At 35.6% G+C, this 25,732-nt stretch overlaps 1 protein-coding gene across 3 annotated transcripts in view; it reads left to right on the top strand.

Moving 5' to 3' along the window:
- Positions 1-25,732, top strand: part of LOC106877132 (V-type proton ATPase 116 kDa subunit a 1) — a 103,478-nt gene that overhangs the window by 40,275 nt on the left and 37,471 nt on the right. For all 3 annotated transcript variants that reach the window (XM_089357418.1, XM_089357417.1, XM_089357416.1), the window contains exons 4-13: positions 2,769-2,862; positions 2,963-3,175; positions 4,437-4,587; positions 10,657-10,796; positions 14,286-14,428; positions 15,554-15,626; positions 21,318-21,436; positions 22,025-22,176; positions 23,373-23,443; positions 25,520-25,621. In XM_089357418.1, the coding sequence (XP_089213544.1) occupies positions 2,769-2,862; positions 2,963-3,175; positions 4,437-4,587; positions 10,657-10,796; positions 14,286-14,428; positions 15,554-15,626; positions 21,318-21,436; positions 22,025-22,176; positions 23,373-23,443; positions 25,520-25,621 (1,258 nt within the window). The remainder of the gene's footprint in view (positions 1-2,768; positions 2,863-2,962; positions 3,176-4,436; positions 4,588-10,656; positions 10,797-14,285; positions 14,429-15,553; positions 15,627-21,317; positions 21,437-22,024; positions 22,177-23,372; positions 23,444-25,519; positions 25,622-25,732) is intronic.

Here is a 25,732-nt window from a genome sequence, read left to right as displayed (position 1 = left end):
ATGTTGCCGTTAGTAAACAGTTTTTTTCGTTCTGCCATCTTATGCACTATTTTGTAACTTGCATGCGTGACAGATTCATTTTTAGCAAACATTCTTGCGAAGAGATTACTTTGAGATTCCAAACTACATTTCATTAACTCAAATTTCTGAGAATGCAACTTTCCAGAAAACTTTGAATATGTTGACAGATATTTTGTTTCATAGTGACACCAAAGATTGTATTCTTTCAAAATAGCAACATTTTTTTTTGCATATCATGCATCTAGCTTTCTGGTTGTTTGTTTCCATGAAGATGTACTTTTCTCCCCATTCTTCATTGAAAAGGTGACATTTAGCATCTACTGTTCTTTTATTAGTAGCCATAATGAGCAAAGAAAACAAAATCTGACAATTAAAAACAATTGTTTATTTACACATTGAATATTCTACAAAAAAGTTTTAGTAAAATAAACAATTTTTCAAAAATTTTCTGACATGTATATAAACATGACAAGCTCAATGTAAATTGTTCATGACATTAAATTATGTTATTACATAATTGGCTTAAAAGTTTTTTCCTGATAAAGTATTTGATTATGCAATTTTTATAGTTATGCCAATGTAGTTAAAATTTATTATGTAAGTTAATTAGAAGAGCTTCATAAAAATAATCATGGTCATATATAATAAAACTATTAAGAATCTTAATAGGCAAATATAGTATTAAGAATTTTATATTGCTTTATTTAAAATTTTCATTAATTTAAGTCGGTTGTTTTTGAGCATATAGCAATTAAAATATAGGGCTTAAATAAATATCAAAGTTTGAAAATATTAGAGATTCTTACCTCTTGTGAACTCTTTCAACATTCAGATATGCAAAATATATGACATAATTCGCTGAAGTCAGTCCCTTTTATGTACAGCACACTTCAAACCAGTTTAAACATGGCAATGCAATTTAAAACATGATGTCTGCAGGAATGAACTCTCTTTGCAGATACTTACACAAAAGGTACAGTGTGATGGCGGGCCAGATCCAGCCCATGGGCCATAGTTTGGTGACTCCTTGTCCAAATCCTGAATTATTACTTGTATTAATTCATTGGCCACTATTCATATCCTCCTACCAATTAGTACTGAATTTGTTTAATCTTTTTGATACCAACCTGTCTGAGACCGCCCATGGTCCTATGATACAACCTTTGTTTTAAAGTGATCTAAGTTAAGAACTTCAATCAAAATTTTCATGTTACATCCCAAACACCAATTTATTAATGGTAAAGTTATTTTACCAAATTCAGTATTTTCTAAGTTAATTGAAACTGGGGCAGTCTATTTTAACAGAAATATAATAAGAAAAAAGGTTAATCATAAATGACAAATTATACTCAGATTCAGAGCCTTATACTTCACTAGCTTTATGTTTGGGAAATACTTTGACTAATGTTTGTTTTTTCAGGAAGTACCAAAACATGCAATTATCAATGAATTAAAGTAGTGAATCTTGTTAAGTTGCTAATTCATAAAATTGCTCAAAAAAATGTACTTGAGACAGAGAAGAGTATTGCATCTAGCAAACTCATAAACATTGTCAGTGAGACTTAGATAAGTAATTAACCGTTATAGTCAGAATTATAGCATTTAGCATATATTTTGCAGTTGACATTTCAAATAAAATCTGCTTAATGATAACATTTGTTGCCATCATTTGTATTGAGTCAGTTTATTTAGTCCCATGTACAGCAAGCAATGTGTGTTTGTGTGTGCGTGTGATCAACATCATCAACGTCCACTTTCTATGCTGACGTGGGTTGCACAGTTTGAAAGGATCTGGCAAACCACAAAGCTGTGTTGGACACTAATGTCAGCTTTGGCATGGTTTGTACAGCTTGATGCCCTCCCTAATGCTAACCTCTTTACACAGTGTACTGGGTGCTTTTTACATGCCACTGGCACTAGTGACATTGCTAAGTAACTTGCAAGACTGAAAAAGTAAAAAGAAAGAGAAAAAGGAAAAAGTTCTCACTGCTAAGAGGGAGTATTTGAGAGAGGAAGGAGTCTTTATGCTGGATACTGATAGACTAAAGTAAGATAAAGTGACAAGCACAGTTGTCTTGCTATAGAGAAGATACATGGCTGCTCTGTATTCTATACAGAGGTGGGTGGGAGTGGTTGAGAAGATAAAAGTAAGGTAGTGATGGAGTACCAGAACAAACTCTGAAGATACGAGAACATGAGCTTTAGTGAGAATACAAACAGTGGGTCTTGAGAGGGAAGTAGAAATTGAATTCTTTTGAAAGAGCATTCTGTGTATAGAACAAGATCATCAGGGGAAATGGGTTTTCTTTTTGAAGGCATACCAATTGAAAGTATTGTATAATAATTTCCATTACTTCACATTTGTGGAAATAGAAGCATATCTAGTAATGAAAATTGTTAGTAGATTCTTTATTCAACCTGGTAGCTTTCTGCAATATTGGTGATTGCATTATTCACTGTTTCCCATACATCGGAGGGAACAGATGTTATGTAGGCATGTCACTAGTAAGTACTCATCATTATTAAAGCTCAAGGAAGCTGAAACACATCTAGCATTCTCATGGGTCACTACTGGGACAATGTTTGTCTCATTCTGATATATATTGTATTTTTAACACAGCATGTCTATGTAGACATTGTCTCTCAGGAAAAAATCTTCAACAATAATTCATCTCTTGGCATTTTATTTCATAATCCATCTCATGTAGCATTTAATTATGTATATCTACAATATTTTATTACAACAGGTTCCGAGCCACTCTATACCCGTGTCCGGAGACTCAAGCTGAAAGACGAGAAATGGCTATGGGAGTAATAACACGAATTGAGGATCTCAACACAGTAAGGATATAATTTTATTTTTGTTGTCCAACCAATTTATTCAAAACAATGTTTATGTTTCAGCTTAAATTATATGACTTTTCTGATGTGTTTTGCTTAGGTTCTTGGCCAGACTCAAGATCATCGCCACCGAGTTTTGGTAGCTGCAGCCAAGAATATTAAAGTGTGGTTCATCAAAGTGAGGAAGATCAAAGCAATCTACCACACTTTGAATATGTTCAACTTGGATGTCACACAGAAGTGTCTCATTGCTGAATGTTGGTGTCCAGTTGCTGATCTTGATCGGATACAGCAAGCTTTACGTCGAGGAACTGTAAGTTACTATTTTTGTTATTAGCAAGTGCTGATGTGTAAAATTCTTGTATATATATATATATATATATATATAAAATTAAATGAATGATAATCACTGCATTGGAGGTCTAATACAGTTCTCAGAAAGTTCTGAATTTGCAGCCAGTTATAAAAATAAAGAAATTCAGAATCAATGACATTCTGTCAATAGATTGATAGCTGGCTTTCTGACAAAAATATTTAACTTAAATTAATTTTTTTTCATCTAATTATAAACAATGGTCTCTCATGGCAGTCCTACAAAATTGCATAACTACTAGAAGTACTTTTAGAGCTAAAAACTACTTCAGCTCTGATCAATTGTTTACCTTCTATGAAGCTTAAGTAACACTGACACTGGAGTTCTCTTCACATCTATAGCCAGTGTTGCTGCTGCTTTACACACAGACATTCTTGACCAAATCCAAAAGAAGGCTATTTCACGGCTTGGCAAAGATTCAGTCACCAGCAGGTTTGAACCATCAGCTCACAGATGACAGATGGTTTCTTCTCTTTCTGCTCTTGTTTTTACAATGGCCCTTGAACTAGTCTTGCCACCCTGAGAGCCCCCATTTCCTACTGTGCCTCAACTCCCAAATTCTGTGTTAAATACTTTGTCCTCTTATTCCTGCTTAAAACTAACCCAGTAGAATAACCTCCCCTCGCTCATGTTTTCCCACAAGCACCACTTCACAGATGTCTAAACTTACCATCACTATATAAATCTTACCAGTGTGTGATTATCTTCAAAAGGCATGGGCACTGTGCCTCTCCCATTAACAGACTTATAAAAATGTTACCATGAAGAGGTACAGCAGAAGTATTATGTATAATTGATAAGTGTCATTAGAGTAATGAACTGAGTTCAACTATTTCCAAAAGTATGGAGAAATTGATCATTAATCATCATTTAAATATCCATGTTCCCTGCTGGCTTGGATAAGACAGTTTGAAAAGATCTGATCTGCTTCATGCTCCAGTGTCTCTTTTGGCATGGCTTCTTTGGCTGGATACCCTTCTTAATGCCAACCATCTTACAGCCTGTACTGACTGCTTTATTCCTTCTTCTAGCATTACCAAGGTCACCTTGCTGCTTGCAAGACTATGTAAATATCAAAATCTTCAGAAAAGGCCCAACAATTTTTCTAGGTGAAAGAACTCAATGTAATTTATATATTTCAGTCCAGTTTATGATATAAACTTTCCATGTGCTAATTACTCGTTAATGTTGTTATTTTCAGGAAAGAAGCGGTAGTAGTGTACCATCTATACTAAACCGGATGGTTACAAAGCAAGAACCTCCTACCTATAACCGTACTAACAAATTCACTGAAGCATTCCAAGCTATAGTAGATGCTTATGGAGTAGCATCATACAGAGAGGTTAACCCTGGTAAATTAATTGATACCTTCTTACGTAATTATGTGTTGTAACATGCAAAACTTATGAGGAAAAATGTATTGTGTATGTGTGCATGCATGTTTTTGTTCCTTCTGATAAGTTGGGGAAGAAGGAGGAGAAATGCTGTTGACCCTTATAGATCCCCCTATATTCATTGGACTTATGTGATCATATGATTGACGTTTAATTTGGATGTATGTTCAAACTGAACATCAGTCACACTAGTCTGCAAGATAGATTATCTGCATGGAAAATTTTCATAGGGAAGGAACCATGTAACCGAATGGTTACAACACTGTGAACTCGGTGAACTAAAGGCAACCAAAGGCCAGGTGGATGTATTTAATTGGTTGGCATCCTTTGTGTGTGTGTATGTATCAGTAAAAAGTAAGCAATGTTTGAAACATGAAATTCATCACTATATTTCAACAATGTGGAAATTTTATTCATCAAAGTAAGTACTATTACAATCAACACGTTTGCCAGCAAGTTACAAGTTTGTTTATTCTGGTAACATGAAAATCTGGAATTCTGGAGCTGATGAACTCTTTGAACGCACTTTCAGCATCGGTTTGATTTTTAACTCCTTCTCTCACAGGAAACCATCAAGGTGCTTGAAAAAGTGGTAGTTGGTTGGAGAAAGGTCTGGGGAATAAGCTGGGTGAGGAAGAACTTTGTAGCCACGTTCTCTCAACTTCTGAAGTGTTATTAGTGAAACATGGTCGAGCATCGTCATGAAGAATGATTGACCCTTTTCTGTTGACCAGTCTGGGACAGAGGAATAGTAGTTTTTCATTCATTTGGCAATTTCATGGCAATATGTTTCTGCAGTAATAGTTTTTCCAGGTTTTAGGAAGTTATAGTGGATGAGTCCAGCAGTACACCACCGAACAGTCACCATAACCTTCTTTTTGAAGAGCTCAGGTTTAGGGAAGATTTTTGGTGCTTCATTTTGGTCCAACCATTGTGAAGAACATTTTTTATTACTGTACATAATCCTCTATTCAGTGCAAGTTACAATACGGTTGAGAAATGGATCAGTCTGTTTATGGAGAAGAAATGACGAGCAAATTTCATATCTGCACATTTTCTGATTTTCATTCAAATCGTGTGGTACCCATTTGTTGAGCTTTTTTGATTTTCCGATTGCATGCAAATGGTTACAGGCAGTTTTCTAGCTAACTTGACGTTCTTTTGCCAGTTCTTGAGCGGTTTTACATGGATCTTTCTCAGTGACAGTTTTTAATTGACCGTCATCGATGACAGATGGGTATCCACTGCACTCACAGTCTTCAAGGCTCAGGTCTCCACTGCGAAATTATTTAAACCCTTTTCAAGCTGACCACTCACAGGTCATTCAGATATCATGCTTTGACAGTTCCATTTCAGATGATTCTAACAATGGTGAAAAAAATATTAGTGTTATTTTATTGATGCATTTGGGAAATTAGGGTTAGGGTTATCAAACAACTGCAAAAGAATGTTTTAAAAAAATCAAAAACTCTGCAAAAATCCTGTACAAATTCTTCATGGTTCAAAATGTTGCTTATTTTTTACTCAACCTGATGTATACATATATATAAATAAACCTTATGATGAATAGTTCAAACCTTACTACAGCTGTTGTCTTATGCCCCTGATGAAAGCTGCTAACTTTGCTAGCTCTGATTTGTTTGACTAAAACAGGTTCTATTCCTCCACACTTAACAATAAAAAGGGTGTCCAGCTGTAAGAACAAATACTTTAATATTGAGCTAGTGAAAGACCCTCGACACAATTGCACTACTTGCAAGGAGTAGCAGCCAGATCTCCCTCAAATCACAAAATGATGGTGAATAATGTTGTTCTAGAAATACTGTGTCTAAAAAAACAAACAATAAAAGACCAGATGGTCACAATTGGAATAAAAATTTTCATCAAAGTTTACTAGTTACTAAATACAATAGCAGGTGTTCCAATGTATGCCAAGTCACAGTAAACTAGCATTTCAAAGTTTATGCTTAACTGATGCACCCCATCCCATATACCTTGTATTTATATTTGTAGACGGGAGGTAACACTCTAAAAGAGGCAACACAAGTCAAGTTTGCCATTTGATAAATAGAGATGGATAAAATAAGTACCTGACTAAGCACGAAGGTTGTTGATATTGACTAAAGCCCTTGAAAGTGGGGTCTTAGCATAGCTACAGTTCAATCACTTTGTATCAAAATGAATTTTCAGAATATTTCTTAAATCCTTCAAACAACACGATGTTTGGCAAGTTGGAATTGTTTGTGAGAAGAGAAAAAAACATTTTGAAAGGTCATAAATAGTGTTAACTCAATTTGCAGAAAGTTTTTGACTGGAGACTCACTCAATGAGAATGCTTGTGCTGTGATTCCTGTGATTCTTAGTCCATTGAATTGGTTCTGTGGTTAAGAAGCTTGCTTCATGTGTATGTGGTTTTGGGTTTGGTCCTACTGGGTGGTACCTTAGGCATGTCCACTATAGTCTTGGAACAACCAAAGTTCTTTGAGTAAATTTGTTAGAAACTGAAAGAAGCCTGTTGTATATGTATGTGTATATACACATATACATATATTTGTGTGTATATGCATATATATATATATATATTTTGAATCACTAGAGTTAAAATCTGGTCAGAGTGACCAATGGTTTCGCATCCATGAAAGCCACAGCCTTGAGGACAGCTCATCAGACTCTATACAAAGACAAGTTTAACTCTTCACCTCTTGGGGGTGGAAAAATGTTATGGTCAATTGGTCAAATGACTATCAGATAAAGAACGTTCCAGCATTGGTAAGGGCAGGTTGTCTCCTCTATACCAGTCAATATTAGGAAATAGGGATCTAACTCGTGGTTTGCTAATAGATTGTAATGACTCTTATGAGCTTAACCAGCGAACAAAGAATCCCAATTTTGCAGCAGGTAGTGCTTGAAATGGATGCATTGTGTGAATACCTCTTGATGAGTATTCAGCGAGCCAGGCCTAGTGTATTCTTTAAGTATTCTGGCTTGTTCAGTGATGCAGATCTTGCAGCACCCACTCCCATTAGTGTAGGGGCCTGGTTGTTCCGAGATCTTCCACCTGATATCATATGGGATCCCTTGATCTTTGAGGTGCCACACATGGCTAGCCAGAGATGTGACGAAATGTCTTTCTGAGACCCTGAAGGATGACAGGTGGTTGTAGAAGCGTTGCTTGAAGGCTGTGCTGGCTGATCCAATGTATTTATAAGCTTAGGTGCTGGCAATGTTCTCATTCCTGGTGTATCTCTGGTTGGCACCAGGCCTGGGGATTTGTGATTGCCACTGGTGTTGTAAGAGCTGCCATCAGTGTTGCTATCATTATGGCATGCTGGTCCAGCGGTGCTGGCATGTCTGCTGTTGCTGCGGTTGTTATTGCTGTGGTGGTTCTCTCTGGCCATAGGGTTGGTGGTGGTGTGGATGCTATTGCTGGTAATGTAGGGTGTGGGGCCAGTTACTGCCTTGGTGCCATTGGTATTGGTCTGGCCAGCCTCTCTGGCTGTAGCATTGGACTGGAGTCATTGGTGTCAGAGCTGGTGTTTCAGCTATTGTTGCTGCCTCTGGTGCCATTGTTGTTGTTGTTGGGTGGTATGTTGTTGTTACTGTGGTTGCCAGGCCTAGGTGTCACTGTAGTCCCATAGATGACTCCTTTGGTCTTGCATTGGCCCCCTACTGGACAGTCATTGTACACCCCACAAGAGCAACCTGTCTCTTCCTGTGTTTTGCGGGTGTTAGTTAATATACTTTTTATGTTGGGTGCACAAGTAAAGGTGACCCTTAGATTGTGTCTGTTGAATACATGTCTGTGTCTGTGTGAAGTGCTTGTGTATTAACCTGAGGAATATCCTTCCCACACAAGTTTTGACATTAAGTGAGAAGGGTGGGGCAAACCAAATAACATTTCAGCAGCGCTTCCTTTTCTGTGTACTAGAGCCTGGCATGTAGGAGATGCGGTCCTTAAACCCACTGGATGCCAGTGCCTCACTGTAGGCGGCGGCAACATCAAAGATATCTTGACTTGAGGATAGTTTCAAGATCCTCGTGCTGACACCCTTCACAGGGTTCTTGAACACAATAGGGGGATGGTAGGAAGCTGTGTTAATACAGGATTGCTTCTTGTTTGACTTGCAATAAGGCTTGTACATACCAGAGCCCAAGTCTAGAGTAACATCTAGGAAGTCTACTGTGATAAGATTTGTCTCTATGATGATCTTGAGTTCAATGGAGCCTAGGGTGCTAATCAGGTCCTTTCTGAGTCTATCCAGTATGTGCCCATTGGCTCCTCTAGAGATGGCTTGGGCGTCATCCCTGTAGAGACCAAAGAGGACCAATGGAAATTTCTTTCCTAAGGTGTCCAGGATGTATAGTCTTGATAAGATCACAGACGACAATGCTGTCATAGGCTCACATAGCCACATGGAATGATCCCTCTGGGTCAGATTGCTTGACTCTCATCAGATCTTTGTTGAACAGCACCGTCTTCTTGGCATGTATGATAATGCTGATATTTCTATCACTAATATCTGTGAAGCCCTTAGCAAAGGAAAGTGCCTTCATCAGCAACACTTTTGATATCGACGGGTAAAAATCAACAATGTCAAACTGTGTAAATCTAGACCTGCCTCTCCCTCTGAGAGGTGAAGAGTTAAACTTGCCTTTGCATAGAGTCTGATGAGCTGTGCACGAGACTGTGGTGTTCATGGATGCGAAACCATTGGTTACTCTAATGACCGGACTTTAACTTTAGTGATTTAATACTTTACTGCTGTATACTTTAGAGTGCGCTTCTTATTCAGATATATGATATATTGACAATCAATGGCACGTAAAAAGCACCATGTGAACATGGTCAATGCTAGTGCTCCCTGACTAGCTCCCGTGCCAGTGGTGCGTAAAAAGCATCATGCAAATGTAGTCAATGCCAGTGCCACCTGACTGGCTCCTAGGCCGATGGCAGGTAAAAAGCACCCACTACACTCTCAGAGTGGTTAATGTTAGGAAGGGCACCCAGCTGTAGAAACCTTGCCAGATCAGATTGGAGCCTGGTGCAGCCTACTGGCTTGCTAGTCCTCAGTCAAACCGTTCGACGCATGCCAGAATGGAAAGCAGACATTAAACAATGATGATGATATATATATATATATATATATATATATATATATATATATATATATAGAGAGAGAGAGAGAGAGAGAGAGGGGAGAGACCCAGGAAGACATGGGATAAAGTAGCAAGGACTGATCTCAGGATGTTGGACCTCACAGAGGAAATGATAATGGACCGAGATGTCTGGCGATACGAGGTTCTTGAGAAGACCCACTCACATCAGTACAACTGAGTTTAACATTGTCCAATGTGTCCTTCCTTTGTTTTTAAATTGTGGCGTTTGATTTGAGGAAACTTGTTTATTTATTTCTAGTAGATCAAGCAACCTCAAAGAAGTTTTCTCCTTGTCCTTGATTATGCTTAATATTTTTGTTATGTTTATGTACATTTAAATATTTAAATGAGTGAGTATAATACATACTGTATATCTGAATATTTTAATAAGAAGGAAGTGTATAATGCATATTGTATAGTTAAATAAAGCAGTATGATATGTATTGTATCTTTTATTTTTTACTTGTTTCAGTCATTATACTGTGGCCATGCTGGGGTACTGCCTTGAAGAATTTTTAGTGAAATGAATTGACCCCAGTACTTATTTTTTGTAAGCCTGGTACTTGTTCTAGCAGTTTCTTTTGCTGAACTGCTAAGTTACAGAGATGTAAACACGCCAACTCTGGTTGTTGAGCAGTACATGTGTTATATATCTTCAAATGAAGTCGTATAACACATGTATATTTGCATATCTAATTGAAGATGTACAGTATATATTGTTTATTCTTATGTTTAAATGAAGAAGTTTAATATATATTGTATATTTAAATATTTGATTGTGTAAATGTAAAACCTATTTTATAAAATACTTCAGTTTTATTTCAAAGAATTCTATCTTCAATAATCTTTTCTTTCTCTCATCTTTTCTAGCTCCCTTTACAATTATAACATTCCCCTTTTTATTTGCTGTGATGTTCGGAGATGCTGGACATGGCTTCTTGATGACCCTCTTTGCAGTTTGGATGATTGTGAGGGAAAAAGTATTATCAACCAAAAAAGGGGATAATGAGGTAACTGTTTGTGTTTTTCAAGCTCATTGTTTTTGTTACTGTTTTCATCTAAATCCAAGTCATATTTAAAGACATTCTAGATGTGACCATTCTTTTTTATTTTTTTTCACACATACAGTATCTAAAAATACATTAACAAATTCGTCCTTCAGTTTTTAAGACTGGGTATGATTTAAAAAAAATTTGTGTGCTATTTCAAGCAGGTTGTCAGCAACATCTAAAGGCTCTCTCCATTGATAATTTATATTGTTGTATGTAGGAGATCTATGTTCCCAGTAGATTTATTTATACATAGGTGTACTAATAATGTATGTTGTATATGCACATGTATATACGTTTACAGTTAACTGAAATTTGTCTGCTATTTATTAGTAGGTCAAGTAACCACATAGGAGCTCCCTTAGTAAATTATGAATGTAGATTTTTATCTCTATATATAAAAGTGAAATAGCCAAAAGTTGTATGTTTGTGTGTCTCATTTAGTAGTTATGCAGGGTTCAATGGCAGTAGACGTGCTTGGATTGCGGCGTAAATTTACAGGGACATATAAAATGAGGCGAGGAAGCGACTGGACTAGGTTAGAAATCTCCATCTCAAAAGCTGTGGTTACTAGAGCAACAAAACCCAGACTTTGACAAGTGTTTGTTGTTTCTCCCTTCCCTCCACTTTCTCTCTATAACGACATTTGACAGCTTCCACTCTCTTTCCCTCTCCACCTTCGCCGTCTCTCTGTCACTCTTTCTCCCACCGCCTCTCTCTCTCTGTACATCTGTCTGTATCTACAGAGAGAGAAAGTGTTGACAGCTGCAAAAGTTTAAATATTCCCGCCGCAGTTCTTTTGCAACGGTGACTTATTATTGCCCACTACCATTGCACAATCCTCCTGCCACAGGTCTTTTAGAACAATGAATTATTATTGTCTACCACCACCACACAATCATGATAACAGATATTATTAATCAGATATTTGTTGTATTAATTTATATATATATATATGTGTGTTATATATATATATTTATATTATGGGCATTACTATACATAAATGCCTCACGCTAGGAGGGACTCTAAAAGTCAAACTACCATAATAAACACATTTTTACTGAACGTGAGGGAATGCAATTCTTGAAGCAAGCCTCCTAAAAACAGACTTAACAGTATATCATGATTTCGTAATCAGTGCAGCATTTGCACTCTTTACTCTTAAGTACACGTATAGTCAAGATACATAAAAATAAACAAAAAAAATCAACATACCAGACGAACACTCCATGTATTCAGCATAGTACATAGAAATTGTTTATCCTTATATCTATGTAAGAGGCGGGCTTTTCGAATTGCATCTCGGTACACGTCTTTTTTCAGAATAAAATTCAGCACTGAATATATTCTGGTTAAATTTACAATTTGAATATAGGATAAAATCTTTATAAGGATTTATCAAGTCGTTAGTGTGAAAAACCTCATAAGGGAAAAATTTATTAATTATTCCCTATAAATATATTTATTTATATTAAGGGTATTACTATACATAAATGCCTTATAGGGAATAATTAATACATTTTTCCCTTATGAGGTTTTTTCACACTAACTACTTGATAAATTCTTATAAAGATTTTATCCTATATTTAAATTGTATATATATATATAAAAATCAAAAAAAGCAACACGGATTTTCAAAAATATATATAAAATGTGTATACATATATATATTATGTATATATATAATGTGTGTATATATCTATATATATATGTGTGTATACATATGTATATATAATGTATACATATATATATATATATATATATATATATATCATCCATCATCATCATCATCATCATCGTTTAACGTCCGCTTTCCATGCTAGCATGGGTTGGACGATTTGACTGAGGACTGGTACAACCAGATGGCTACACCAGGCTCCAATCTAATTTGGCAGAGTTTCTACAGCTGGATGCCCTTCCTAACGCCAACCACTCAGAGAGTGTAGTGGGTGCTTTTACGTGTCACCCGCACGCGTATATATGTACATATATTTAATGCGTATGTATATATGTATAATGTGTGATTATGTGGTTGGATTGAGCTGAAAATATGCACACACATGTTAAAAGTGCTGGCGAGTTTGCATGGCAACTTTGAGTTTGCTCAATTGAAAGGTGTGGCCTCTAGGGAAAAATTCCTCATCTTTTAAAATGTGGCCTGAGTTGATCCAAATGAAATCTGGTTATAATAACCAAATAAGTAAAACAATGAAAAACTATGCCATTTTAATCCTGAGCAAGACCAGGTATCACTGTAATTCTGCTACATATTTGTGAAAAGGGCGGACGTTGTCTCACAAGCAGTTGTGCAGGCAAAAGTGTTAGTAAATGTGGTCAGATTGAGCTGAAAATTTGTACACTCATGTTAAAAGTGCTGGGGAGTTTGCATGGCAACTTTGAGTTTGCTCAATTGAAAGGCATTACCTCTAGGGCAAAATTCTTCATCTTTTAAAATGTGGCCTGCGTAGACCCAAATGAAATCCGGTTAAAATACAAAAACAAGTTAAACAGTAATAAACTATTTTAATCCCGAGCAAGACTAGGTTTCTTTGTTAGTATTATATAAAGGTAAACCTGAATGCCATTGGTTTATTTTTTTTATACCTGAACTAACCAGTAGCTAAATTTAAATAATAACCATACACCTCTCTTTGAAAACAACTATTCTTCATAATCATCAGATATATATCTATAGTAGCATAAGTTGAACTATACTGTATCATCAGGAGAAACTTAATTTTCTAAAGTCCACTCAAACTAGTTTTTTACCTTTTGTTTCTACTTTGACTGTTATTTTATACACTGTCTCTCATTCAGAATATGACATTTGTTTTAGGTACCTGTTTTGTCTCTTCTAGATACACCCAACAATGTTTTTGATGCCACAGCTGCTTTCTCAAATTTCTTGCATTCAGTGAAATGTTAGGTTTACATTGAAAAAGATGGTCTTGGCTATCTAAGTCTTGTTCTCTAACATTATTGCCATGGGCACACTAGACAATTGTCTAGGAGATTCCATGGGTCTAGGGGCCTATGTATGCTGTGGTTTGCTGTCAGTAAATAAATGCTATAGACAGGTATTGCTTTACATGGCAGCTTATAATGCTGATAAGACAGTCCTGCATACAGCATAGATCTGTTGATACATATATATTTGTCTAGAGAAAGAAACCCTTTATGAATAATTCTAGATATTAGTTTACTTGTTTCGGCAAACTTACCTGAAACTATTTTCACTACTCAGTGTTGTTGACATTAAAAATAATCAGATTAGAAAACTCTTGTCTGAATATACTTGACTAGTAAAATAATTTATGCTTTGTTGAATTGAATTTAGGAATGTTTGATTTAATGAAGTGAACAAGCAGTTTTGGTACTGCCCACTTATCCTCAATTTACTGATAACTTCTGGATTATTATTATTATTAAGTGCTTTGTAATCTTTTGTAGATTTGGAATACCACATTTGGTGGGCGCTATATAATTCTACTTATGGGAATTTTTTCCATATATACTGGTCTCTTGTATAATGATGTATTTTCGAAATCTCTCAATATATTTGGATCATCATGGTATACTAACAAAACTGTGCCGTAAGTATTTATATTTGATTTTTGAAAGACTGATCCTTTCAGTAGCAACTCACTTCTGCTTCTTTCATACAAACTTTCTATTTTGGAATGTTCATGTTTAAATTAAAATCTTCCTTTATAAATTTGATTTAGATTTTTTCCTTTAGTTAAAAACAGTATTTTAATAATGACAAAGTTATTTTACTAAATTCTTTTCAATTACTATTATTTTTAAAGATAACTGAAACACACAAGGGTCTAGTAAACACGATAACCTCTCTAGTATTTGTGCCACAAAAAAAAAACGTACTCTGAACAAACAATTGGCATCTGAACAGAGAAAGTGTAGGACTGTGAGGTCCTTATAGCCCAGTGTTACTGAGCACTATTCAATCTCTCTAGTGTTGCTATAAAAAATGTCCCTTGTACACTCTTTAAAATGGTTAGCAATACCAAGCTAAAGGAGCACCAATTTATGGGAGCAGTGACTCCCAGCTGCAGATGATCCAGATCATGACAATCCTGTCCAACTCATGCCAGCACGGACGAGTATGTTGGGCCCGAGTTTTTATGGCCAGACACCCTTTGTGTTGCCAAACCCCTCTTATTTCCAAGTGGGATAATAACTTCCTAGTTTATTGAATAACGAGCAGCTCAGATATGCTGTCAATGTGGATGGACTGCAACATTATCAGGAAACAATTGTTTTCAAACTAGTGGAAGCAAAGGCAATATGGACTATCACAAACATACTCTCCCTCTCTCTTTTCTCTCTCACTTCTCTCTCAATGGGATTCTTTCAGTTTCCACTTACCAAACCCACTTACAAGGCTTTGGCTAGCTTTGGACTATTATAGTTGAAGATACTTGCCCAAAGGACTGAACTTGAAGCTACTTGGATAGGAAGCAAACTTCTTATCCACACTGCCATGCTTGAAATGAAACTCAAAATTGATCTGGTAAATCTGTTTTTGGTACACATGGAGAATGGAAACAAAGGAGACATATGTTTAAAATTATCACATTGCTATGATGGTTTGGGAAGTTTAAAAAAAATATGGTTTCCAATGCACAATGCTCCAGATGCACTGAATGACACTTCAATGAAGACATATTTATTTAGAAATGCAATTTGTTAATTTTCAGTAAAGGAAGCAGTATCATATTCAATCCTGGGACCATGTATAGCTCCACGCCTTATCCAATTGGTTTGGATCCTGTAAGTATATCATTATAATTTCTTTATATTTTCATACTCTTTTAGGTTTATATTGCTACCAGTAACTTTTTAACACCATACTGTAGATGTAAGTTCTTAAGGAACTAAATCTATGATAAATTTGATTTTCAGTTGTAGCTATTTCACTTTTTTTGGTGTGTGTTACTGTTATTCCTGGAGAAGGTGTGTGCAAGAAAAAGAAACTACACTGGTATGATCATGTGATGCATATGGACGAGGACAGCTGTGTAAAGAAGTGCCGATCTAACTATGGGGGGACCCTGTGGAAGAGGTAGACCCAGGAAAACACGAGATGAGGTAGTGAAGCATGATCTTCAAATGTTCAGTCTCACAGAGGTGATGACAAGTGAATGAAACCTTTTGCGATTTGCTGTACTTGAGAAGACATGTCAAACTAAGTGAAATCATAGTCATGACCAGCGCTGGTGACATGTAAAAAGCACCCGTGCCAGTGACACCTAAAAACTACACTCTTGGAGTGGTTGGCATTAAGAAGGGCATCCAGCTGTAGAAACCAAGCCAAACCAGACTAGAGCCTGATACAGCTCTCTGGCTTACCAGTTCTAGTCAAACCATCAAATCCATGCTGACATGGAAAACAGACACTAAATGATGATGATGGTATCAACTCATCTGAGACAGTCCTTGATTCTATGATGTAAACTTCTTCTTTTAAAGTAATCTAATTTAAAAGCTTCCTTCACAATCTCATGTTAATTTACGTTCTAGGTGCCAGCTTAATCATCATCAAACGTCATTTTCATACTGGCATGGTTGGATACTTTAATAGGAGCTGACCAGGCTCCAATTATCTGTTTTGGCATGGTTTCTACAGTTGGATGCCCTTCCTAACACTAATCACTTCACAAAGTGTTCTGGGTGCTTTTTACATGGCACCGGCATGGGTGCTTTTACATGATACAGGTACAGGTGCTTTTTATGTGACACTAGCACCTGCAAGCCCTCAAGACAAGGACCTCTCAGCTGAGAGAGGGACATAGAAGACATGACTGTATGCGTGGATTGTCACACTTTTACTTAGCTTGACATGTCCTCTCAAACACAGTGAAATACTAGAAGTCTTGGTCCCTTGCCATCTCCTCTGTGAGGCCCAACATCTGAAGATCATTTCTCACCACTCCATCCCATGTCTTCCTGGGTCTACTCCTTCTACAGGTTCTCTCCACAATTAGAGATCGGTGCTGCTTTATGCAGCTGTCCTCATCCATACACATAGTTATTTTACTAAATTTTTCATTATTTTCAAAATTAAGTGAAGCAACAGTAGTGTGGTTATGAATGGGTTAAAGATCATGTATTTTATCAAAATACTTGATCTTTAACATGTCCAGATAATCGCACTGCATCCCATATTAGTCATTACTGCATATCAGAAAGTCTGTGCTATGGTTGTCTGCTAGGAAGAGATATGGTATAACTGGAACAAACTGTAGATCATGCCTTATTATTCAGCTGACTGCCTGTATGCCATAAACCACTTAGATTTGACTTATGGTTACACAGCAACTTTATCCTTATCATTATTGCTCTAATGTGTGACATACTGTGACATTAAATTCTCAAGAATTAAATTCATTAGTTAACTTTGGTTCTTCAGTTGGAAATGTTTCAGTTTGAATACAGTGCTAATGCCTTTATAAAAAGCATGAAGGCTGACAAAATCATTAAAGCATTAGAAAAACTGCCTTGTGATATTTTACATTCAAATTCAAATCCCATCAAGGTGAATGTTGCTTTCATTCTTCTGGGATTGATAAAATGAAGTACCATTCTAGTACTGGTGTTGATGTAACTGAGTGGCCTCCTTCTTCAAAAATTGCTAGTATTGTGGCAAAATTTTAAACATCATCATCATTGTTGCTGCTGCCACCACCAGCATTTTGGCAGCAAGCTGGTTGAAACATCAACATGTTAGGCAAAATGCTTGGTGTCATTTTGTTCGTCTTTACATTTTGAGTTCAAATTCCATCAAAGTTGACTTTACTTTTCATCCTTTTGGGGTCAATAAAATGAAGTACCAGTTGAGTTCTGGAGTTAATGTAATTGACTTACCCTCTTCTCCATTTCTGGCCAAATTTTGAAACCATTATTATTATTATTATTATTTGTGTTAATAAAATAAGTATCACTTGAGCACTGAAGTTGATGAAATTGACTGACCCACTCCCACAAAATTTCAGGCCTTGTTCCTGTAGTAGAATGAATTATTATTTTAACTATTATTATTATAAGGCATTGAGCTGGCAGAATTGTTAGGACACCAGCCAAAATGCTTAGTATCATTTCATCTGTCTATATGTTCTGAGTTCAAATTTTGCCTCGGACAGTTTTGCCTCTCATCCTTTTGGGGTCGATAAAATAAATACCAGTCAAGTATTGTCTTTCTTGTAATCAACTTCCCCCTCTCCTTTAAAATCTACTGGCCCTGTGCTAAAATTTAAAACTATTATTATTATTATTATTATCATTATTTTTATTATAAGGAGGCGAGCTGGCAGAATTGTTAGCATGATAGGTGGAATGCTTAGTGGTATTTCGTCTGCTGCTATGTTCTGAGTTCAAATTCTGCTAAGGTCGACTTTGCCTTTCATCCTTTTGGGATCGATAAACTAAGTACCAGTTGCATACTCGGTTGATCTAATTGAATGACCTCCTCCCCCAAAATTTCAGGCCTTGTGCCTATAGTAGAAAGGATTATTATTATTATTATTATCTATGTATATAAAAATGAGAATGTGTGTCTGTCTGTCTGTGTGTGTGTGTGTGTGTGTGTGCTTCCCTAAAACTCGAGAACTACACAACCAATTTCATTCAAATTTTGCACATGCCTTACTTAGGGTCCAGGTTGTGTTTTAGTCAAAAAAAATTTTTTAACTTCTTGCATAGTTCGAGCCCATAGCAGCATCATATATCCTCCACTATTTAAGTATTACAATTAAAAACTGAAACTAAAAACACTGATGTCAAATACTTTCACTTTAAAAATGAAACTATTCCACTAACTGAAACAATCACATTTCGATACTGTAATGACAGACACTTTCACTTTAATGGTTTCAGAGAGATAGCTGTATATGTATACATGTATACATATAGATTTATATGTACATGTATATGTATATATATATATATATATATATATATATATATATATATATATATATATATATATATATATATATAGAGAGAGAGAGAGAGAGAGAGAGAGAGAGAGAGAGAGAGAAATAGATATAGATCTATATGCATACATGTATATGTATACATATGTGTAGATGTATATGTATAGATGTACATGTAATATGTACACATATATACACATATATATACATGCATACAGATATCTATACATATATACACTCACACACACACACACACATACACATGCACACAAACACACACATTAGTCATTTGTGTTTTTTTATCCAAAACTACGTCAAAAGTACTGAATGGATCTTTATGAAATTTGGAAATTATATTCTATGCATAACGGCCATAACCCCCATGAAAATTCATATATTTTTGATGTTGATGAAATTTTAACCATACATATTACACACAAATAAAGTAATATTTCTAAAATTTCTTCTTAGAAGTTACAAAGACCCCTTCATGGGGACTTCACACCCACAGTTTAGTCATTTTTCCTAAGCAAAGACGAATACAGTTGTACCATTGGAACCTATAGTGTCACCCGAACATAACAGATGAGCATTATTTGTAATTCAACGGTACAACAGTGTAAGACTATCCTTTCAGATATACTTACATTGTGATTTCTGCAATGTGGTGCATAAATTGTCAAGTAAATGAGACGCATCTTTGCCTCCACTGATTCACTTGCAAAGTGTTGAGTAAAATTATTTCGTTGCAGACCTCCTTTCAGTCCTTTTATTATCACTGAGTCACACATAGTCCCCAGTTGGTAACATTGATTTCAAGGCCTTCCCAGATGAGTGACTGGTTGTTCTAAGACATTTATTGATTGTAAATTTTTCCTGCCCAGTTACCTATCGGTATAGTGGTCATTTGCAAACTCCAGCGGCGACACTTTCATTTCATTTTACTCCAAACGTCACACGTTCTTATTTCAATTGGGGCATGCCCTTCCAATTGCTATAGATCCGTAATGCATCTTACAGCTGTGCCTGTCACCTGTATGGTGAGGAATCCTACATTGGGGAGTAGTAACAACTACGCTAGGGTAGCCGACTGATTATCGTGATCATTCGTCTTTTGGTTTCCTGTAGCTTTACTCTCTTTTACAAACCCAGTAAACATACATATATTTCCTATTTCAAAGAAATTCAGACAATACATATTACACCCAAGTTAAAAACATTCCCAACAATTCAGCTTCTCTGGTTGACATTAACATACCCACCCCCAATAGGGGCCTTAACTCCTACATTTTTCAGCTCCAAGAGCTCCATTTTTCATGAGCAAAATCCTTTTTACAGGGTCCATAACACTAGAATTTTCGAATATGCGCATAAATATCAGATATATAAAGATGAGAAAGTGTGTCTGTGTGAATCCATAAAACTCGAGAACTACACAACCAATTTCATTCCAAATTAACACATGCCTTACTTAGGGTCCATGTAGTGTCTTAGGCCAAAACAATTTTTAACTTCTTGCATAGTTTGAGCCCACAGCAATATCATATCTCCTCCACTATTTCAGTATTACGTGTCAAAAGTGAAACAATAATATCACTCTACTGTAATGTCAGATACTTTCACTTTAACACTGAAACTATTCCACTATTTAGTATTACATGTCAAAAGTGAAACAATAACATGTCGCTACTGTAATTCCAAATACTTTCACTTTAATACTTTCAATTTCATACTGAAACTATTAAAGTGAAACTATACTCTCACATATATACAAGCATACTATAAGACCCAAGTTAAAAACATTCCCAACAATTCAGCTTCTCTGGTTGACATTAACACACCCACCCCAATAGGGGCCTTCATTCCCACATTTTAGAGCTCCATGAGCTCCATTTTTCCAGAGCCAAGTCCATTTTACAGGTTCCAAAAGACTGAAATTTTGGAATAAAGATCAATAGTATGAGATACATGTCCCATGATTAGAATTTTTTAGGGTGTGTAAAGAGGGAAAGAACCCTCATGTGCAATTTTGATGAAATTCGAATCATATGTATTCCAGTTCCTTACAGAAAATATAAGAGAAAAGTCTCATCCTTCAATTGCATGTAACACGGGCAACGCCGGGTATCTCTGCTAGTTATTATTATTATTATTATTATTATTATTATAAGGTGGCAGGCTCGCAGCATCGTTAACATGTACAAAATGTTTAGTAGCATTTCGTCTGTCTTTATGTTCTGGATTCAAATTCTGTCAAGATCAACTTTGCCTTTTATCCTTTTGAGGTTGATAAAATAAGTACCAGTCATGCACTGAGGTTGATGTAATAAACTAACCCCTTCCCCCAAAATTTCAGGCCTCGTACCTATAACAGAAAGAATTATTGTTGTCATTATTAAGGCAGCAAGCTAGCAGAATTGTAAGAGCATCTGCCAAAAGGCCTGTCAGTATTTCTTCTGACTCATTCATTACATTCTAAGTTCAAATTCCATTGGGGTCAACTTTGTTTCTTTATACTGTGTTATTTCAGGCTTGGCAGTTCTCTCAGAACAAAATCACTTTCACTAATTCTTTCAAGATGAAAACTTCTATTATACTTGGTGTGTCTCAAATGATGTTTGGTGTTTTCCTGAGTTTATCAAACCACAGGTAATATATGTAATAGCTTTTATTCTTACAAAGCATGTATTCTTATTTTCAGAATCACCCTATAGTCTGGCCCTGCCAAATCCCACCATAACAGCAGTCATTTGGTACTTCTTTTTTTTTATTTGTTTTGCTCCTTGTTTTCATCAGTGCTACTATTTTTTAAAATATTTTTTCTTGTAGTACTATTGATAATATATGTACTACTGTTAAGAAATAAGTATTAAAAAAAAAAAATCAGAAATTAATATATTCTTTATTTTCTATAATGGAAAATACATACACCCATCCCAGTTTTGTATTTCACTTCTATCTTAACACAATCTGAAATCAAACTCATATGTTATTATTCTCTATAACATGTGAAGACGTTTAGTCCTAGACGAGGACTGCCATGTTATGTTGGCAAACAATCTTTACTACAAAGTACTGTTGCTGAATATCTCATGTTGTGAGATTAAAAAACAGTAATTTTCTAATGTGAAGACATTTCTAATATTTCAATTTTTTCATGAATCGTCCCTCTTTACATTGTTGTAGGGTATATTTTCTCCAACATAATGTACAAAAATCTTTTTTGTTTTATTGCAGATATTTCCAGAAACCATTGAATGTATTTTGTGAGTTCATTCCTCAAATTATATTCCTCTCTTGTTTGTTTGGTTATCTGGTCATTTTGATTTTTGTGAAGTGGACACATTTTGATTACTCAAATGCCGGTACAGCACCAAGTTTACTTATAGGTAAGTAGCTTTGAACACATACTAACAGTTTTTATTACTTTCTGAGGACTATAAAGTAAGTGTTTTTAATCTTCATATCATATTAGACAAATTGTTAGACACAGTATAATCATTGTTTAAAGCCCATGTTTCCATGCTGCCATGAGTTAAATGGTGTGATAGGATCTTATGTGTCTGAAGACCAATATCTACTTTGGCATGGTCCCTACTCTTCCTAGCACCAACCACTTTACAGCATGTACTAAGGATTTAGGGAGTTTTTTTTTTTTGTGATATCATCCCTAGTGAGCTTAGCTTGCAGTCTGCAAGACAAAAATCCCTTCAAACAAACTAGGCCACAATATAGAAAGTGATGCCTTTATGCTATGGGACGACAGGTTATAATGGCAGAGAAAAATTTAGAAAAAATAGGTTTCTTGCTGTAGAGGAGCAACACAGTTATTCATATTACAGAAGAGAGGGTGGGAGTGACCAAGCTGGAGCTAGAAAGAGATAAATATAGTGATGAGGTGTCAGGGTGGGCCCTCAAAATACAAGGTAGGTGGAAATTAGTAGGAACAGAACAGGATGTGTGCATGGGTTAAGGTTGCAGGTGTGTATGAGAGAGAGTGAGATGGTTAGAGATTGGGATTGAGATGAATATTATAAAGAACAAGTGTTGAGGGATGATAAGTAGGGAAGAGAGGGTGATAACTGCAGAAATGGAGTAGGGTTGTGAAGAAGGTGATGGGTGACCAATGATGCATGAATTGGGGGTGAAGTAGGGGAGAGGAGCTGACTGACAGTGCAGAAAATACGATGGGAAGAGAGAGAAGAGCAGCTGAATAATAATGACACAGTAGACAGAAGAAAGAGACAAGATGAGAGAAAGGAAAAAGCAGGAGATAACATGTGGTTGAATAAGTTGTAAGAATGTGAGGGAGGGGTTATGTGGTTGAGTAGGTTGTAAGACTGTGGGGAAAGACATAATGAATGGGGAAAAGAAGTAAGAAACTTTGGATTTTTAAGAATATTGCATTCTTAATGCAATTTATTTTACTCAAGTTTAAAGAAAACTTATGCATAGAAATTTTATTTCTTTTTTAGCTGCAATAGAATGGACTTATTGATAGTTATAGAGATAAAGAAGCATATTTCAGTAAATAATCTTCTTTGTAATATCTTGATTAATTTTATTTATTTACTTTTTATTTTAGGTTTAATTAATATGTTCCTTTTTAAATATCCGGATACTCCTTTATATGAGAAACCATTTTACTCTGGTCAGGTATGTATATCATAAATGCAAGCTATCTAAAACTATTTGATTTGAGTTTAAATCCTCATCATTCATGAAGTAAAATAGCTGAGTAGATGAAGTGTTGGGCTTCCAGTTTGTGGAAGATATGTGTATTTTGTTGTCTATCGTCGTTTAACGTCTGCTTTCCATGCTAGCATGGGTTGGACGATTTGACTGAGGACTGGTGGACCAGGAGGCGACACCAAGCTCCAATCTGATTTTGGCAGAGTTTCTACAGCTAGATGCCCTTCCTAACGCCAACCAATCCGAGAGTGTAGTGGATGCTTTTACGTACCACCGGTACGAGGGTCAGTCAGGTGGGTACTGGCAACGGCTACGCTCGAAATGGTGTATTTTACATGCCACCTGCACAGTTATCTATTTTTTACTGAAATATATCTCTTAACAGGTGCAGATGCAGCTGTGTGGTCAAAAGCTTGCTTTCCAACCACATTGTTCTGAGTTCAGTCCCACTGTATGGCACTTTGGGCAGGTCGCTTCTGCTATAACCTTGAGCCAACCAAAGTGGATTTGATAGACAGAAACTGAAAGATGCCCATTTTATATATATGTATGTGTGTGTGTATATATATATATATATATATATATATATATATATATATATATATATATATATATATACATGTGTCTTTATGTCTGTGTTTGTCCTCCACCACTACTTGACAACCAGTGGTAGTGTGGTTACATCCCTGTAACTTAGTGGTTTGGCAAAAGAAACTGAATAAGTACTAAGCTTAAAAAAAAGTACTGGGGTCAATTCATTTGTTTAAATATTCTTCAAGGTCATGCTCCGGCATGGCTTCAGTGTATTAACTGAAACAAATAAAAAATATAGAACAGCTACTCAGTTGTATGTAACTGAGTCCTTGACCTAGCCATGAGGTATAGTCTTTAGTTTATCACAGGTAACACTTCACAACTGATTCTCATCTACTTAACAGAATGAAAAATGAATTTCAAGTGCTAGCCTTATAAATCTTTTTGTTTCGTAAAAGAATTAACTTATACCTGTTGAAGATAAGCTTGAAAGAAGATTATGAATCTAGTGTTATTGGAATTGTTTCTGTCAACTCACTAGTATACATTGTTATATTAGGTGTATCTATGTGAAGAAAAGATTATTGAATATTGAAGTTATGCAGAAAATATTATTTTCATATAAATACTCCAACACCATTTTACAAGTTTAACAGACATTGGTGAAGGAAACAAACAAAATTTATTAGTTTAACCCTTTTGATACCAACCCACATGAGGCCACCTCTGGTTCTATGATGCAAACTTCATTCTTTAAAGTGATCTAATTTAAAACCTTCCATCAAACATTTGTGCTAACTTTCATTCTAAACACCTGTTTTCTAATAAAAGATTACACTGTAGCACGATTTTTGTCCTTTGGTAGCAACTATTATTCCCTATTTGCTTACCCCTAGAAAGTATGAAAAATGGCTAATATTTCCTTCAAACTTTGCTTTTGTTACATTTATTCAAACTCCGTAGGATCCCTCTCAAGACATGGCTCTGATGCTCCCCCACTACTCCTGCTCATGGTCAGAGATGCACATGTTGTCAACCACTAAGGGACATGCTCAAGTAGTTATGGTCAAGCAACTGACAAGCAAATCTGTGATATTGAGCAGAATATTTGATATGACAATATTTCTGCTTCAGCAACCCAGCACTGAATCTGTCTGAAACATAATGAAAAATAGGTCAGTTTCAAAACATTGATGTCCAGGTCACAAAGGCAAAGTTTAAAGGGAATAGTTATTGCCTTTGATTTCCAGATAGAAGCAAATAAGAAATAATACTCACTATCCAAAGAGATGAAAAAAATAAAAATTTTGTTACACTGTGTTATTTTACTAAAATCTTCATTATTTTAAAAATCAACTGAAGCAAGAGCAACATATTTCAACAGAAATATTGTAACAAAAGGGTTAAAAAAATCTTATTTGTATAAAATAGTTTAATTTTATATTTAATTTAATTCTTTTATATTCAACATGTTTGTGTAATATTTGCTAATTTTCTTTTACTCAGCCTGGTTTCCAAGGATTTTTAGTGGTGGTAGCTTTTCTTTGCGTGCCATGGATGTTGTTGGTAAAACCTTATCTGCTTAAAAAGAAGCACATGGCACAACAGGTAAGCATTAGTTTTATAATGTAAATCTATTTTTCCTTCTGTATTATGTCTTATGATAGATGAACAAAAACTTTTAAGCTTGAAAATATGAATCAATACAAACAAGTATGT

This window comes from Octopus bimaculoides, chromosome 9, assembly GCF_046866305.1.
Source record: "Octopus bimaculoides isolate indiv1 chromosome 9, ASM4686630v1, whole genome shotgun sequence".
In the NCBI taxonomy this organism is placed as follows: Eukaryota; Metazoa; Mollusca; class Cephalopoda; order Octopoda; family Octopodidae; genus Octopus; species Octopus bimaculoides.
This window is presented reverse-complemented; position numbering and strand designations above follow the sequence as displayed.